The 19,385-nt window shown below is 44.9% G+C and overlaps 1 protein-coding gene across 2 annotated transcripts; it reads right to left on the bottom strand.

Annotated features, from left to right (window-relative positions):
* zbtb7a (zinc finger and BTB domain containing 7a) lies at positions 1-18,113 on the bottom strand. 2 transcript variants are annotated; one of them, XM_041935551.1, is made up of 4 exons: positions 18,040-18,113; positions 7,309-7,872; positions 5,407-6,302; positions 1-2,925 (listed from the first exon to the last, which is right to left on the bottom strand). In XM_041935551.1, the coding sequence occupies exons 2-4, from the start codon at positions 7,792-7,794 to the stop codon at positions 2,490-2,492; spliced, it is 1,818 nt and encodes a 605-aa protein (XP_041791485.1). In that variant the 5' UTR covers positions 7,795-7,872; positions 18,040-18,113; the 3' UTR covers positions 1-2,489. The 2 variants fall into 2 exon arrangements, with proteins under 2 accessions (XP_041791485.1, XP_041791484.1); XM_041935550.1 differs by lacking the exon at positions 18,040-18,113 and adding an exon at positions 11,448-11,568.
* Positions 18,114-19,385: the final 1,272 nt, after the last annotated feature.

Genomic DNA, 19,385 nt, shown 5'->3' with positions numbered 1-19,385 from the left:
TCTGAACTCGTATATTTCTTCTTTTTTTTTTTGGCAGCTTGTCGTCAAAACCTGAACAAAACCAGTGAAGGAGCTCAACTTCACCACCGTGGACAGACGAAAGGAATGATCTAATTTGCAACTGGTCTGTTTCAAAGTACCCGTTTCGTTGACAAAAGTGCCCTCCTCAGTAACAAAGTGCATTCATAAACTGCCTCTTTCCAATTAAGGTGCAAAGGACCGACGCAAAGGACTGATAGTTGAACGACAGCACTACTGCAGAAATTATGGAGCGGCGGGTGAGGGGGCTCTAAATCACACGCATGTTCTGTTCTTGACTCAAAGGCTCAATGTGCTATTTTGGAAAATAACATTGGATTTGCTCTACATTAGCACAACTTGGTTATTGTAAGACTAACAAACCCAGATGTATGGAGTCATTGACAATATTCAAACAGATATGTCAGCTCTGGTGTTTTCCCCTTCAGGATACCTGGACCCAGTGAGTGTGTGAGTGTGTGTGACAGAGAAAGTGCATTGGGGCTGGCAGCTCAGGGTGCATGTTTGAACAGGCTGTGGCTGACTCACACAGTGATGATGTGGCCACAGCGACCCTGGCTGCCACGCACACACATGTACACAAACACACGTACATGTAAACACACTCACACACTAAACTGCCAGCACCAAGCGTCCTACCCGCAGTAACACCAGGCTCTAATATAATAATATCCCCTCCAGGCTGGTTCAGGGGAATTAGAGGACTACAGAGGGAGAGAGAGGGAGAGAAAAGGCCTGATTTGATCCCCTCCTGCCTGGAAACGTGGCTGAGCTGGGGGAGATTATTTTTTGGAATGCAACAGACATTGTGAGATCCCCCTCCCCTTCCCTTGTTCCCCTCCCCCATCAACCAGCTGCAGCTGCACTCCTATTTGGCCTCCCAACTTGGACAGGTATTTATTGCTCTCTTCATCATACAGGTTGCCTCACGGTTGTGTGGTCCCTCGGGCAAAAAGATTGGAATAAGCATGATACATAAACCTTCCCTCGCTCCCTTCCCAACACCAGCCCACTTCCTTTAAATACACCTCTCTCTCACTCTGTTGGATATCTTTAGTAAAGCTGTGCAAACATAGAAAAAAAGGTGCTCATCTATCTCTTCTTCGTACTCTTTGTCACTCTCTCACTCGGGCTCCCTGCCATTCCTTTAACCTGCGGTTGGTTAAATACTACCCGCGCCTTGTCACACAAGGACAGATTCCGAAAAACTGCACAAAGTTAAGCACATTCATTCATTCGACCTCCTCATCCTTTGGGCAGGAACTATACATGTCAAGTGTTAAGTTTAGGACAAATGGGTGACTCAATGTTTTTTTTTTCTTTTTCATCAAACATTCATACAGCTTGTTTCTTTCACCCACAAGCTTCACTCTGTGAGAAATATGACATCAAGCCTAAGAGGAAAAACCCGATAAGTACACCTCAGCATTAAGAGGGGACCAATGTCATATCACCACCTGCTGTATATACATGTATACAATTATAAAGTGTCAAGTACCCGAAGCAGTCAACAAAAAGGAACGACAAAAAAATTTAAGACAAAATCAAAAGGGAAAACAGAAATGCTGAAATTGCAGGGTTGTGAGGGATAAGAGGCAACGTAGTCATGCCAACAGATACATTGACGATGGTAGTGCTTTATAAACACAGACCCTCCACCCCTCATTTTCCCTAGTCCTGCAATTGACGAGCCCCCATTAGAGTGGATTTGACTCAACATCAGTTTGTTTTCCAATAAGACAAACCATAAATTCTTAAAATGCATTTTATAGAGAAAGCAACACTTCAATCAAACCCTTGTCTGATTCTTTCTGGAACATTTAGAGAGAAAAAAAACTGTTGCATCAAAATTGTGGTGACTTTTCCTTGCATATGCCATATTGTGGCAATGTTGTTTCTATGGTAACTGTACATGTCAGACCTGCAAAAGAATAGAAAAAGACTTGTTTTTACTGGGAGGATTTGTCCTCGCTTCACCCGTACAGCAGCCAGAGGGTGCTTGACAGACACCTTGCTTAGAGCTTGAAGGCTGTGAGGACAAAACCAATAAAAATCTAAATCAACTGCATAGTTGCTCAGAGTTTCTTTCTATCATACATTTGCCTAAGCACATATGCCAATGTATAAAACCCCTAATATTATAAAGAAAGAAATGGCCCAGAAAGTGGACGTCATGGGTGCGTGATTTGAAGCGTTCTTTGCTCTTTAACAGATAAACTGACTCAAGTGCTTGCAAGTCTACTCCATTTCCTAAAGTAAAGGAAGAAAGAAATATAAAGATTAGATTTTTGTGACACCCTGATTTGGTTTATAGAGGAATAGTTAGTTGTTTTTGTTTTTTTTTAAAGTTTGCCTTTGCATGTTTTTTCTCCTCTCTGTTCACTGGCCTGTCTCACAGGCTGTGCAGAGTGACTATGGTGTCCAGCAGTGTCCTTGTCGCCCCTGCAGTCTCAGGGCCCTGTCTCCCCTGCCAACTCCTGCAGCTGAGGACTGTGTGCATGGGCTCCAGCAGCCCCATCCACCTCTGCCGCTGAGGATGCCTCCGAGCGCCGCCGTCCCCTGATGGTACGAGGCCCAGGGCCCGTGTCGGCGACGGGGCTCAGCAGGCCCAGGGGGGCATCAAGGAGCCCTGGCTCTCGCACCCGAGGCTTTCGGCCTCGACGAGAGGGGATGCCGTTGCAGCCATCCTTCTTGAGGTGGCGGTGCAGGTGATCTGAGCGCACAAAAGTCTTAAAGCAGCTTGAGCACTGATAGGGGCGCAGGCCGGTGTGTACGCGCATGTGGTTCTTCAGGTCATAGTTGTGAGCAAAGGCGGCTCCACATTGTGTACACAGGTAAGGCTTCTCTCCTGTATGCTTCCGCATATGAACCTTGAGCTTGTCCTGCCTGTGAGGGAGAAGAATAAACAAGATCACATCAGAATACACAGACGAAAAATTCAAATGTGCAAGAGGATCTGCTCACATCCATTTGAATATACTCAGCGTACACAACCAGCATTAGGTTTTCTCTTCAGCCTCAGTTACTACTCAGGCTATGCACCTACAAAAACATAATGAACCCAAAATATATTTTTCATTTTCACATGCACAGTGGTCAGCTTAATATGCTTTGGATGGTTTTATTTCCTATTATACAGCTGTCTTTTGGATCTCTTCCAATGTGATTATTCTGTGAGGGCAGTTGGGCCAACTGAGGAGAAGCCATAAACTTTACATCTTTATCTGTGTAATTGCACACAAGAGCACGACTGTGGACTGACGAGAAAGCTCAATGTTCAACTGTGTCAGTTGGCATTTTTACAATTTCTGTTAACTTTTGAGGACGACACCATAACAATAGACAGATTTGAGAAATGCATTCATTTTATGAATAGAAAATGGAGATTTCAACATCCCCTGCAGCTGAACAATTCCAAAATCAGTTTAGAAAACTTGACGTTTATCGTTGAGTGGTAGTGAATTATAGATGAGTCTGTAAAATGCCATTATTTTGAAGCCTACTTCTATCCCCACAAGCTGTAATTTGATTGGATTTTGTTTTGTCACTTCTAAGCTAATTAAATATCTGATATGGAGGACTTGCATTCAAATAGTTTGTGATTAGGACTGCAGCTGTATACCAGTTTCATCATAACCCATAGCATAAAAAATGGATAGTTATCATTCCAAGTACATTTGCTTTTTTTCAGATTTTAATTTTACCCTATTAGTGTTATTTAATAAAAATACTGAATTCTCCCATGTTAGTGTTCTAAAAAACAATACAGGACACAATATTTTGTGAAATTATAATAAAGAATTTTTTCAACAGTGTTTTCATCCCTTTAAGGATTATTGTAACGGATAATAATAGTTATAATAATAATAGTGTAGTACTGTGTACCATGACATTTTCTGAGGCAATTATCATACTGTGAAAATTTCATGCCGTTGCAATTCTATTTGTTCCACAACAACTGCACGCTGGTCAAAAAAAACTATGACTTAACTTCTCTAAGTCATCTCAATACATCCTGGAACATTATTTTACTTTGGGATAATGCACCACCAACTAAACTTTATCAGGCTGCCTTGGCCTTCATCTGACTCTTGTCCCTCCCTCCCCCCTTTGGCCCTTACTATCTCCCCAGCTCCAGAGCTCTTTAATCGTCTAACCCTTCTGCATTGAGGGCAGAGGGCTCCTAAACAAACAAGCGTAGTTAAGACAACTCTATTTGAACACGCATACACACACGCACACACATGCCATGTAAGTGGATTAGCTGTCATACGAGCAAACAAATAAACCCACTGCAGCCCTTAGAAGTCTGTACAAACTGTGCCCAAAATATAAAAATTAACACGACATAATACAAATTAGTAAAGAAATGTGTATGTAAGGTGAAGAGAAACACACACATGCACACAAACACACGCGCACATAGGCCGAAGCCTTAGAACAAAGTGGCACACTGACAGAGGTGAATTATTTAAAGGACAGAGTGATTTATTACCGTGCGAGGCACACTCTTAACCCTGCTCAAACAGGATTAAGATTACAATACCCCCTTCCCACTGCTGGTCGAATTTAGCTAGAAGGCAAATTCAGATTGGTCTTCCCTACCTGCCATGCCAGCAGAGGTTCTGGGTATTTCTAGCCTACTGCATCTATTTCCAGCACAAGTCCACTGATTAATTAATTAAAGGAATGATTTCAAGGAAAAGGCAGGACTCCTAAATACGGGGAAACCATGTGCACTCAAGTCCCTTGCTGTAGACTGGCTACATTTATCTGAGCGGCACAGGGCAGATTTCATTAGAGAGGTAAAGGAGTGACACAGAGAGAGGAGGGGGTGGTGTAACTACTCTGCCGTGGGCAATAATCAACATAACCAGAGATCAAAAGTTCAAATTACTGCATTGGAGCACACAGAGCACCATCCAGGGCCTGTAATCCCCCTCTGTATCAGAACACAGCACTTTATAGCAGGCCTCCACTAGATAACACTACCATGGCGCAGCCTTCTTTTATAGGACCCCTATGTTAAAATTCCAGGACTTTGCTATGAAGGCTGTCACAATAAAACAGACCTTTACAACCATCTGAACCCCCCTCTCAGAGCTGGAATACATGTCATTTTGATTATGTCACAATGTGACATTGGAAAAAACCTGGTTAGGGATACTCAGTCAGTCCATGATCAAGGTAAACATTTAGATTGACAAACTGAGCTGCCTCCTTAATGCAAAGCTAAGTTGGTTAGTGCTAATACTTCTGCTCTTGGCCTTGTGGTGTTTCCCACTGCTGGGCAGTTTGTCTACACTGCCAAGTCCAAGACTATTAGTACATGTGACATGGGGTAGTCACTTCATTAATTGGGCTTACCTGGTAAAGCGCACTTTGCAGATGGCGCATTCATAGGGTTTCTCTCCCGTGTGTGTTCGGATGTGGCGGGGTAGCTTGCCTGCTCCTTGAATGACCTTGGAGCATATGGGGCATTTCTGAAAGGCCTTAGAGCGCATCTTCCTCTCCCCTCCACCTCCTCCGCCTCCACCCCCGCTGCCTCTCTCTCCAAGCCCCCTCTCTCCTCCTCCTCTCTCTTGGCCTGTTCTGCCCCTTGATAGCCAGAGCGGCGGCACTCCCTGTGTCACAGCAGCAGAAGCTGTATCCTCAGGCTGCGAGCTGTTAAAATAATTCAAGTAAAATTCCATGTCGGGGTCATCCCCGTCTCCCTGTTCCTCACCGGTTGTTGCACGCTCCTTCTGCCTCTCGATGGAGTCCATCATCTGCTGCAGGAGGGCACTCGCAGAACCCCTCTCCCTCGACATCACCTCCCTACCTCCATCCTCCACCTCTGTCTCCTGCCCCAGCCTAGACTCAGGGGGGAGGTAGAAGTGCCCATTTTGGGATGAAGGGTAGTAAGACGACCCCAGGCTAGCTCCGTTCCCCTGCACTGCCTCCCCATCTTCATCATCCTCTTCATCCTCATCCTCTTCCTCTGGCTCCTGTGTGGGGGCCTGAGCCAAGGCAAGGGCCAAGGGGGAGTAGTACTCACCGGGGCCGGCAGGAGCCCCATTGCTGGGGGCCCCCCCATTACCGTGGTTAAAGTGCAGGTGTGTGGGCAGGTCCCTGAGCTCTGGCGTGCTGCAGCTGCTGCTCCAATGCGCCCCTCTCTGGAAATACTCCAGGAACTCCCGGGCCCGCACCCGGTTCCCCTGATCCCTGCCTCCTCTGCCCTTCCCCTCCTCATCTTCATCTTCATCTCTTTGCTCACTGCCCGCCTAATGAAACATAACAGGAAACAAAGAGAGTGAGTGAAAGAAAAAAATAAACAGTGAAATGATAGGTTTGTCCAAAAAAGGGGGAGTAGACAGACAGACAGTAGTAAAGCAGCAAAGTAGTAAAGCAATCTGTATTTAAAAAAAAAAGAAGGAAGGAGGACATAAATCTACAACTGTATAACCCATCAGCATGGGCAGAACACTATCAAGGTATCCAGGATGCCCACCCAGAGGCTCAGCATGCCTGTGAGCACATGGATGTGCAATGAGGGAAAACTAATTGGCAAAATACCATACATGTTTTGGTACATTCAGAATTTCTGCGGAAGTGTCAGTGTTGTGGGTTTTTGTGGATTGTGAGGAGAAAAAAATGTTTTTTTTCCCATAAACTGCAATGTTACAGGTTAGGACCCTTTGAAATTAAACACCTAGGAGCCAATGAAGGTCCTTGACATGCCCTGCATGATGTGATAATCACATTGGAGTGTAGCTGTGATTATCACATGGTGTAGAGCATTATGTATTCAGACACAGCATATCACAGCTACACTTCAACAAAATGAAGTGTAGCTGTGATATGCCGTGTCTGTAGTCTGCGAAAGAGCATGTTGTCCTTCCACACATGCTATTGGCTCAGAGTGAGTAAGTGTTGAACTAACCCCAAGGCTGTGGGTGTGTGTTTGGCATAGTGAGAGAGACTGATAAAGGCCATGATGTAAGCTTGGCTATGCTGACTATTTATTGGAAAGGGTGGTATGATAACTAGACACCTCATTTCCAAAGAGAACTGGATTTTGAATGAGTTATTTCAGTTCCACAACACATCTACTCAGCATGATTGTACTGTATCTTAGATGGTCTTTACTATGCTATAAATTCATTCAACACTTACAATGGGTTGCTTATGGCGTCACTAACTCATTAAGGCAGAGCAGATCAAATCTCATCTCAAAGCTTAAATTTGACTTTAACACATGTCACTTCTAGTTCTACAATGGTCTTGTACCGGCGGGGAGAGCACTTTGGTGTCCAGCAGGTGTGTACAGACGTCCTGGACAGGTGGGATTTCCAGGAGGCGTGCAGCGGCAAGGATGTCAGCCACACTGCTGTGACTGACTGTCAACGTGGCTGTGTAAGCAAAGTCCAGCAATGCTCCCAGAGCCTCTGCCGCCACAAAGTCGATGTTGTAGACGTTCTGTTGGTCAGCGGCGGCCCCTGAAGTGAAGAGCTTGTGGAAGTAGGAGCTGCAGGAGGCCAGGACGGAGCGGTGAGCTGGGAACTCCCGGTCCTGGGTAACCAGGAGCACGTCACATAGCAGGCCGCTGAGCCGCTGCTTGTTCAGGCTGCCAAGGATGTCTGCGCTGTGCTCAGGGAAAGGGATCCCCACGGGGCCTTCCTCTGCCTCTCCTGCCCCTCCTCTCCCTCCTCCACCACCGCTGCTCGCTGTCCCCCTGAGCCGCCTTCCGCCCCTCCCACCGGCTCCTGACGACATCTTCCACCAGCCTGCCGCCGAGCCGCCTAGCACAGCCCCCACCCGTGTATCCGTCCTGCCGTCTGTCCGTCTGCCTGTCTGAGGGTAGAAGAGTTGGATAGAGGGATGGGATGGAGGGGAATCACAAAGAGGAAAAAAAACAGATCAGTTCATGACATTCATTAGGTGGATAAAGAGAGTATAGTGATAAATTCATTAATTCACCACAGTAAGAAATATACACCAGAATGCTTAAAAATACAACCCAGTACACACAAAACGTTCATGGAGGTCGAAGTTTTATTATTTCAACTCTTACATACAAGGGAGTAGTTCACAGTTCATACAGGGGCAGGCAAAATACACATATACGGACTCGGAGGCATCTTTGCAAAATCTACAAAGTTGGGTCATATCAGGTTGTGTGCCAATTAGCATTGTTATTAACTATAAAACAGCTTTTGTGACCAGCATTTTGATTTATGAGCTTTGAAAGTAATAGGTGACAACTCATAAAAAAAGACTGCAAAATTATTTATTTCAAAAATCATCCACCAAACGCAGACAAACTGCAAGGAGAATGAGAAACGACTATGGCGAGCTAAAACTGCTGCGTAACAGTGCACAGAACATAGGTCGTTGATAATGATAACTGGTCTGCAACCAAATATTAACTATTTAAAAATAAGTTAAGGGTTGATATCATTTTTCTCTGTCCTATCCTTATTAAAGTAAACTGTGTGCTGACTATTTTGTTTTATTCATTAATATCTTGGCCATGCAATGATTCTTCATGCCAGCACACTAATAGTTTCATGTAAATGTACTTTTTTATACCCATACCAGCCATGTAAAAACCCTTCACAATGATATGTTTAATACATCCAAAAGTGACTGAAGTTAAGAAATCGTTATTTTGTGCTATATGGGTGCTGAAAGTGAACTTCAAAGCAAATGCTTTACATCTGCCACATATATTGAATGCTGTGCATAATCTTTTTTCCTACAGTCACATAAGAAACTTCAAAAAATATAACAGCAAAACAGCCAATCAAAATATTTATGTCCTTTTCACTGAAGAGCCTTGAAAGTGTGCCAAGCAACTGGAACGCAACCATACCAGGAACACCACAGTGATGTGCAGCACTGACGTATTTTTAAAACAAAGCTACTGGCACAACAGGTGTATTTACAGGTTTACTATAAAACCATACAAGAGGAGTTGGGCAATGTGCACTAAATGAGTTTCTGATGGTACTGATTATATAGGGACTCACAACCATTTTGAATGCATTGTGCCTGCTAAAACACTACAAGTGCAACAATGACTATGAAGATGATTATGTACTATATATGTGTGTGCAGGTGGCTGGATGCCCTTTTCCTTGTACGCATGCCTCCATCTATGGGTGTGTGTACACGCACTCGTGCAAGAAACCACGTAGGAGGTCATGGAGGACAGATAGGCAGAGGGCAGTGGGGATCAGAGTGCATGCTGGGAGCTGGGCTGTGCAGCTCGTGCACTCTGTGTCAGTTGAGAGCTGGGGAGGAGAGCTAGAGGTGGAGGAGGAAAAGAGGGAAGGGAGGGGGGCTGCCAGAGCAGACCCTGTGGAAAAACTCCACAGGAGGAGGAAGAGGACACGCAACAAGCTGCGAGGGAACAGTATTAAAAAGGGAGGTTGTCAATCCGGTCTGAGCTGGTTACCCCACCCTGTACTGTGTGCCAAGTTTCAGGAAAGGCTGTCCCCTCGCTCACGTGTGGGGGGAGATTAAAATGATCGACTGAAGCCTGCGCAGTGGGAGGGGGGTTTCAGCAGAACAAGCCATCCTCGATTTCTCTATTAACACACACATACACACAAGCAAATACTGGAACATCACAGAGACATCAATAACGCACGAAACACACACGCACATAAACACACATATAGGGCATCCACCCCGTCCAACCCTCCTCCCCCCCTTCTCCATCTGCCAGGGAGACCCAGCAGGGGGTGAGGCCAGGGGGGGAGTTGGAGGATGTGTTGAGTGTGTTGCTCTCTACAAAAGTGAGACATTCAAATGACATTCCTTCAGATCAGCCCTCATGGTATGTTTGTGCACTACACCCCACTACCAAACCTGCCTAACCTGGCTGCCTCTCCTCTTTGCTACCTGTGTTCACCTCTCCTTTTCTCTCCTCTGTTACTCTATATGCTGTTTTCCTCTGTAAAAAGTAACATCTATCTGTCTCCACACCTTCAGATCTGGCAACATGTCAGTCTGCTCACAGGTCAGAGGAGGTGAAGCCTTTAAAAAAGGCCTCTCTGGTGAACCAGGCAGGGGAAGGAAAGGACACGTTTGTTCAGACTTATCATGATCCTCTAAATGGTCAATAATTGTTTTCATTTAGGCGAAACATTATGATAAAGAGAACATTCAAATCAAAGTTTGCACATTCAAATAACACAGGTCATATTTTCGAATATCGGTTTGTTGGATTAATTGTAAATTGTCTAATCGTACAACCGTTTCTTGCTCCTTACTGTACACTCCTTACTTACCTCAAATCAGTTTTGATAGGCAGCTGACCACAAAGCTTCTGCAAACACTGCCAATGCCTTTCAAAAAGTTCTGTTGAAAACGGACTGTCAGATATGGCCTGAGCGAATTTTTAGGGCTGTACCATATAGTCTGAAGCTTCGAAGTGTCATTCATAATGGGGACGCTCAAATTCTAAATCAACAGTCAATAGATCGATTGTGGTGTTTTGCAACTTAAGCTATAGCTAGCTCCAGCAGCAGCTCCAGTCTGTGCATACATTCTGTAGCACAGTAGCCTTTAGTGTTGATATGCTGTTACTCAGAGCATATAAGAAATCTAGGATATTGAGTGAGACTACGGAGTGGCGACTACAGACAGAGAGGCGGCTGTGCCAGAGCTCTAAATACATACATACAGGTATATTTAATATGCATTTATGTTGATGTAAACTAATAACGAAAAGTTATTAGTTTACATCAAAAGTAAAAAAGTGGATTTACTAACAAAACAGACTGTTTTTTTTGAGGTGATGATGTCATAAAATATGAAATACAGATATTCAAAGCTTCATTCTTAAACCTCATTCAAAGCTTTGAATGTAAAAAAAAAAAAAAAAAAAAGACATTCGGTGCAGCTCTACTAATTTTATTATCTAACCCCTAATCTGAATGTGCTGAGTGAGGGGAGGTAGCCGAGGGTGAAGACAAAGAGACATGGCACAGGAAGAGAGAGCAGAGTGAGATGGAGATGGAAGAAAGAGCAAGAGAAAGGGCAACCACATGGCTACTGGTCACGTCCTTCACAGGTGGAAAATGATCTCTGTGAGCCCATCCAGACCCCAGCCAACCTCCCTTTCTCTCACAGACACACAGCACCTGCACTGGACGTGGCTTTGCTGCAAGCTTGCGTTGCGCGTTATCCCCTGTACATACACAGCTGACCCTGGGTCACGGCTTTGTGGGGTAAAGACGCTGAGCTGAGAGGAGATAAAAAAACACACACACACACACACAAACATGCTCGCACGCACGCACGCACAAACTCAATTCAGTACCAAAGAAGCAGGGAGGGACTACTCTGCATGCAGGAGTCACCTGTCCCTGAATAACCTGTAAAGAGCACTACGAAAGAGGAAACACAGTGCAACAAACCTGATCCTGACACCTCCTCATGGCTTGAAACATTCCTTATCACTAATTCATGCCTGTGGGTGACAAGGCCTGCAGCCCAGCACAAAGCAGTGCAGCAATTGTCCGTGTCCCTGGTGTTCCACTTCCAGGGAAAGGGCCTTCTCTCGGTGCCCAGTTAGTGAGCACCCAGGCCTGCTTTGCAAGTCAAACAACTGCTTTAACACAGGACCCACCCATCCCGTTCCCGCCCTCATCACCTCCATCGCATCTGTAACATCCCTCTACCGCTTCCCTTGTATCTACACACAGCAAGGACAGATATCAAAATTACGCTTCAGGGATGAAACAACCAACCACCGTCTCCTGCACAGCAGCTTCCGTTTTGCTTTACTTCAGTTGACTGAGCTGTCTGTCTATGTTTTACTGCGTGCATGTGTGTGTGTGTGTGTGTGTGTGTAATATCTATGCCAAGGCAGTCACACCCAATTCGCTTGTCATTCACTGACAAACACATTGATATCAGGCTGTGGTTGCAGTTAGTAAAAGTGGTTTTATTTTGCCTGATATGCATCATCTATGGAAGGACTGCAGAATTTCCACTCTCAAAGTATCTGTCTCTGGCTGACACATACCAGTCATTCCGAAATACAAAAGAACAAACTGTTAACCCTGTGCAACCTCAGATGTTTCTTAGATAGACAGGGAAATAAAGAGCTTACTGGCACTTTTTGAGAGCAGTGCACAACAACATTTTTAAGGTTTTACTCAACTTGAAAAAAGGATACTGTAAAGATAGTTACTACCAGACAATCCAAAAAAGTAAAACTTATTACAGTTTAACATTTCCATTTTAGAGAACCTTTTTGTTTTGACTCTGAAAATCAAAGCAAATATGCCAGGTTTGATTTCTTTTTAAACAAAACTTTCAGCTAGTAGTTTCTTAAACTTGCAAAAAGTGACTGGCTCATAAAAATAATACACAATTGAAAACTACTTAGCAACTCAACTTTAGGAGGGAGCAATCGGAGCAAACACAACTGAATCATTGATCCCTTAAACCATAAATGTTAATGGAGCACAGATGGGCCACCTTTTAGTACTGAAATACAGAGCAGTTGTTAATTTTATAACAAACACCTTGTGAAGTGTTATTAGCTTATTGCTTTTACAAGAAAACAATTCTATTAGGTTACTCCCAGTGAAAGATCTGGATAGTAAACAAGTCAAAAAACTTGGTTAACCATCCCCCCCCCCCCCCCCCCCCCCCCCCCCCCCCGTCCTCATTTCACCGACTACCTCAACTGGCCGCTATAGCAACAACCCTGCCTTGCCAGCCCTGCTGCAGGGGAATCACTTCACTCAGGTCAAGAAGACTCAAGGTTGGACCAAGATAATGCAAGATAATGGGAATGGGGAGGGGGTTGCAGTTCCTGGGAAAAGGGAATTTAAGATAATGCCACAGCCAAGTGACTCACTGCTGCCAGTAGTGGAAGGAAACCTGATTGGTCATATTGGGAGAGAAGCAGGAAGAGGGCAAGTGACTGATAAAACTGAAGTCGCGAGGGCTGGTCTAGGCCTGGCAGCTTTTGCTAGAAACTAACCAGGAAGCGCTGCCAAAACACTGACACAAAGCCAGTGAAAAGGTAGTGGGCGAGGCAGGGCGTTAAAACTCACAAGCTCACTCATAACTCCTGAGTGTATGGTGGCCTAGGAATCCGGCTCAGATGTCAATGATAAACTCAGATCTCTTTCAGTTACCCGGTGTAACCTGCTTCATTAAGAGGAAAAGTAACCACCCACAAGTTGGGCAAAGTTTAATGTGAGGAATCTAGCAGGGGATTTTATGATAACCTTGTAAAGGTCTATGTTTGTGCTGCCAGATAGCAAGGGACCTGGAAAAGTGAAATCTGCTTGGTTTTACTACACATATAATCTCTCACACTGTTGTAAATTTGTTGATATTTTGTTTTCTTGCTTGTTTGTATCAGTCAGACCCACTGTATAGCCACAGGCTAGCAAATACAAAGAATGCCCACAAAAGAATAAAAAAAAACACATTGTAATTCAACCCAGTTTGACAGCTGTGAATTACTACTTTTGCAAAACTTGCATTTTTTAAAATTGTTTTGATACAGTAGCAGAAAGATGGTAATTAAATTCTAAGGTAATTGAATCTGTAGTTTGTGCTGTTGGATTGCATTACACAGTGAAACTTTCTCATGCTTGCTCCTCCATATGTAAATGAAGCAGACAAAATATTACAAACATTATAATTAGAGTAATGACATTCATTTCAACGCCACTTCACCAAAAAAGTATAGCATCAACTTAACTTAACCGAACTTCAACAGCGATGACACAACAAACAACTTATGTGATATTTTCAGGAGAATGATCATTTTAAATAAGGTTGTATGTCATGCATGGCTTTTGCATAGCATTGTGCAAGCATCTACATTTTTATGACAACATGACCAAATTAATTAATTAATCAAATAATTTTTGTTTTTCTTAACTAAGATTATTCTATCAATTCTAACTATAAACTTCAACACTCTTTACTTTCATGCCATTTAAGATTTCATTTGATATTTCGACATTTCATTGTGAGGCCATGGATCCCACAGCACATGTCTTGCGACAACAGCCTTTCAGAAGCTGCACCGTAATAAAACCACATCCACAGTCTGAGTTCCTTTTAGGCTGAGTAAAATGCTCTGACACCGCCATGCTGCCAACCAGGAAGTGTAACAAAATCACACATGGCTTCAGAAACAGCAGTAGAGCCCAACACGGCGTTGTCCAGCTGAACTCAGCTGGCCAGTCGGTCAGTCCGCAGGCCCAACGTGCCCTGGCTGCGCCACTTTGTGCATGCGCAGCCCAATAGGCAAAGAGGACTTCCTGTGAGTCTGTGGCAGGCGTGTAACAGAACCCGCTCTGTTATCAGATGACCAGCTCTCTGCTTGCTCGCTCTCTCTGTCCCTACTGTCTGACCCTCTCTCTCTCTTCCTCTCATCTGTCGCTCTCATCTCATCATTGCTCCATCTTCGTCTCAGACTCTGCACTGTACAGTACCCACCGCATCACCCACTTCCCCTTTCCACTGCTGAGGAGGCAAAGCAGTGCAGACCCACCCACCCTCCTGTATCTCACTGTCCTTTAATGCAACCCACCCATCTTCTCTCCTGTTTCATCCCAAACCAATTCACTAAATCGACATGCAGACAGTGTCAGATTGGTCCCATATCCCCTTCCTGATCAGCTGGCCTTTCTGCTTAATTAAAAGGTGATTCTGCTACATCTGTACTGGTATATCTTTGTTCTACAGTGCTCAATATCAATACAACAATAAATTATATGCTGTTGACAAAAGCCTACCACCTTCAGCTAATTCACTTTTTACAGGCTTGTGAAGATGTAAAAACCCTCAATTAACATATCATCACAGGACATCATCTAACTCAAAAAGTGTGAAAATTAAGACTTGCTTTACCCCCACCCCGAAAAACATCCCAGCCTCTTCCTCTCCCGCTCTAATTTGATCAGGTTGTGTTGGCCTCTCCATAATAAATGTCCCAGAAGAGAACAGAAGAAGCCCCTTTACTCCCCCTAGACTTCAGCACAACAACAGAAAAACAACAGAGAGGGGTCTGTCTATCTGCCTAGCCAGGCTGGAAGCTGTGGTATACTGAGCAGCTGACCAGGGGAACTAAACATTAGGGGGAAGTGAAGCTGCATTCACCAAGGCAGATGAAAGTATTCAAACCGTAGACAAATGGTTTAACTAATACAAACAAACATATATAGAGATAGAATAGCAGCACAGAAATAAACAAAATAATAATCAGATTTTGATTCCACCATATGAGCCACAATACATCATTTGACCACATGTACAAACCTTTTAACAAACATAATAACTGTTACATGTAGTGCACTGTATACAGCCAACATTTCACTCTAAAATAAAGCCTCAAACTGCCACGGCGACATCACGCAACCTGTCTTCTCAGTCTGTCTGAACCTGCTAGTTTCAGGCCATAGTGGTGTAGGCACAAACATACAGGAATATCAAACTGTATTCAGCCTCACCGCCAAATTGATGGGTGGTGTCTTGGACCTGCCCACAGCCACTGAAGTCCCCTGCAATTCCCCTGGAGTCTATTGTTGGTAACACAGACACACACTCATGCACACACACAAACACATATGGCGTCCTAGTTTAACCTCTTGCTGGAATTTACTTGAACTAACTATACCTTTCTTCTGTAGTAGCACCCAGGAAGTGGTATATAGCGTATTGCATCGGGACAACATTTATGTTAACTACTTTTTTTTGTGACATTGAACGGAATAAAAATGTTGTCAACCTTGTCTGCTGCCGCCTTCTTAGAAGCATTCCAAACACTTTCCCAGCATTTGGGCGTCTTCATTTACTGTGCTTGTCGTACCCTCTCCGTGCCCACACGTTTTAAAAAACGGGTTCAACAAGTATGCAAAGCCAAAAAATATGCATCTGGGTATCGAGAAAGTCAGTCAGGGTTCCTGTGAAGTCTTCAAACCAAGAGGCCACAAGCAAGCAGGACATGACAGGCCAGATTAGAATCTGCTTTTAACAAGATGATGGTGAGGAAGGGGGGTGAGTGGACTGGGAGAAAAAAATGCCATGACCATGGTGGGAGTAGCTGAGAAAAACTGAAATCAATCAGTCTTCAGCATATTGGAAAAGGTAGCTGGTTTTACTTTAATACAGCATTAAAACAGCTTACCCTAGCACCCAAATCCAGTTGTCACAAGATGTGTCACATATTCTGCCCTTCAGCAAGAATGGATGTCACTTACTGAGGGTTCTCAAACTATTTCTCAACTCCCCACCTGTGCTCTGTCTATCAGCATGGTCGCTCTGCCACAGTCTAGCAAACATTTTAATGCAGTGTTTTTTGTGGAAATACTTTAACACTCCTAAAGAAGCAGCAGTACAGAATGTGCAACTGTCTTCATCTTTTCACCCTACTAAGAATAGCAGCAGTGGCATTTAATCACAGCAGCAGATGAAAACATTAAAAGAATATTATGCCATAATAAGATAAAAACAACACTGATGCACAATGAGCTTGCACACAGTTTTAAAAAAGTTAGCCTAAAGTGAATGAAAACTTTATGACAAAAACTATTTCTCTGAGCACTGCTCTGTGCAGCACCTTATACTCAGCACTGACCTATTTGTCATTCCTTCCTTTATCTGCAAGTGGGTCAAGAACTCTGAACTCTATCAAGCCCCATCTCTCTCACTCTCCTTCACACACACAACATGCTATGGTATTTATTTCCTCTGCGCGCCTCTCTTCTCCTCTCAGTCACAGTCTTAAGACAGAGTGTGTGTGTTTGTGTGTGTGTGTGTCTTTGGAGTGCTTACCAAATAGGCAGAAAATGTTTCCCGGGCCCTATCTGCCTCCCCTGCCTGCTGGCCAGCTCTGCTGCCTCCGTCTCTGGGCAGGGCTAGAGCTTTACCAGACAGGAAACTTGCGAGTGGCCCTAGTCATACAGGCAAGCCCTTGCCTGATCCCACACAAACAGACACCTACCCCCCCAACCACCACCACCACCACCCCACCCCCCTCTGTTTTCAGCCCACAACTCAGCTCCGCATCCCCTGCTCTCATTGGCTTGACAGCTGCTCACTCACCACACCTCCTTGTCGGGATAGGCTGGCGGCTGTTCCCTTTCCTGGATGGCCAAGGGCAAGGCACTCTGGGATGTAGAGTTTTGAAACCCCATTCGACCTGCTTTACAGCCCCTGCTGTGGACTACGAGGCCCAGCTCTCTCTGCCCTCACCACCCCCACTATCTCCAAGCCTGCTCTAACGTAAGCACTCAGGGCTGAATTATACACTACAGTATGTTGCTAGCAGGCTGCCAGGTATTAAAGTACAGACCAGCCATCAAACAGGGCCGAGCTTCGTAAGAAAAAAAAAAAATTTCAGCCCCAACTGTCAGAGCAGTAACCAAACATCAGAGGTGGATTCTTTCATCAGCTCACACTCAAGTGACATTTCAGACATACTTAAAACTCCTGACCTAAATTATGACTTATTCCTATTCCAAACAGCCTAATGCCACTACAACATGCCCTGCGCACACAGCACACAACTTGCCCCACACTGAGCGTTTCAATCGCGACTGTCCCGAAAAGTTGTTGCTATTGCTTATACCTAGTCCAGTAGAATTATTTTTGGTTCCTCCTTCTCCTCGTTCAGTACCCCCCACCCTCTCTCGAGAGCCCCCATCCCCCTCCCCCTCCTCCTTCTCTAAGTGCTTCCACCTGCCTGAAAAGTTAATGCCTTGAACACATCCTATAAACTTTATCTCGAGATTCCCCAGAGGTAAATAGCAGTACAGAGGAAGTACTTTAGGAGGATTAAAAAAAGAGGAACCTTGACAAGGGACTACTGCTGCGACCCACCTCTCCTCTCCGGCCAACCCCCCCACCCTGCTCTCCTTTCTGTCCCCCTCCCTCATTCCTCCCTCTCTCCTCTCCTCCTCTGCCCTGCTCCCCTCTGGTCGACAGGCCCAGGGCAGAAAGCGGGGGGATGGCAGGGTGCCTTTAGCTCACCTGCGATGGCCGTGGTGAAGCTTGTTGTGGGTTAGCTCAGCCCTCTCCTCTCCTCCTCTCCCTCTCACTGTTGTGCAGCTTAAAGCCCCGTATGCGCTAACCAAGCAGCAGCAGATCAACTCAATTCCCTTCCTGGTTTCTGGAGGGCAAAGAGGTCCCTCCCTTTCTCTCTCTCTCTCTCTCTCTCACTCACTCTCTCTCCCTCTCTCTTAAAGAAACAGCATTCGCCCTCCATCTCCTCTCCCTCCTCCCTCAGCGAAGCAAAAGTAAAGTGGAAATTTCTTTGCGCTCAAAAGTGGACAGTTGTCAGAGTCATAAACTCAATCGGAGATGACACAAATCGTTAACCCATGCCTTTCCACTTCGTGGTTTACATTAAATGTCAGCCAATGAACCCCTCTACGGACACTCAAATATTTGGTTTAAGGGTAAATGAGTTGTAACTCTTGTCAATTCTCACCCGCCTCATCTCTCAATACTGCTTTCCTTTTCTATGTGAGCTGAGTCGCACCCACCCATCCTATTGCCTGAGGTCATGGTGTCCCACCCCAAAAGCAAGCCTTGGCACATTCCAGCACATACAGTAGGGGCTGCCAGCAACCCCCTTGATACACTTTCTGGCTCTCTACATAATACCTACCAAGCTCTAACAGGTGAGGCATCAGAGAAGACATTACTAAGTCGAAAAGTGTCTTATCCACTGTGAGGAATGGCAAGTTCCCATGTGTAAATTTACAGCTATTGCACTTGATGTTGCGCCACTTCCAACCGCCCACCCGCACGCCCCCTCAGTGACTGCAAGCCAGCCATTGTGCCACGGAGTGGGATGGAGCACAAGATGTATTCGATGATTCTGTTGCACCATAAACCATCCCAACACACCTCTGAAAGTACTATTAAGTCATAGATTTCATACACACCCTTGACAGGACGTACTTTTCACAGTGCTGCCGCCTGTAAACAGTTGGCCTTTGGCTCCAGCCTTACAGGAGTCGTGTCCCACAGTGCAGTGCTTGTCACTGGCTTGGCACTGCACAGATAACCATGCAGGGGAATCAAGAGGCTATTTGGGAGGGAGAGGTAGTGACACACCCTCAGTCTAGAGGGCACTGTTCAGCACTGTCGCTGCATAAGCACAGGGGAGTTGCAGCTTCCAAACTTCAGAAACACACATGAATTGCAGTATTTGGATGTTTGGTATCATCACTTGCTATAATTTGCAATGCTAAGTGAAGAGGATGCAGGTGGATAAGTTGTAGCTTAAGTAAAATTAAAACAGCACGATATACACTTTCATATAAATACATAATATTTGCACAAGTTGCCTACTATTCAGTTTTGCCCTG

This window comes from Chelmon rostratus, chromosome 4 (genome assembly GCF_017976325.1).
Source record: "Chelmon rostratus isolate fCheRos1 chromosome 4, fCheRos1.pri, whole genome shotgun sequence".
Taxonomy (NCBI): Eukaryota; Metazoa; Chordata; class Actinopteri; order Chaetodontiformes; family Chaetodontidae; genus Chelmon; species Chelmon rostratus.
This window is presented reverse-complemented; position numbering and strand designations above follow the sequence as displayed.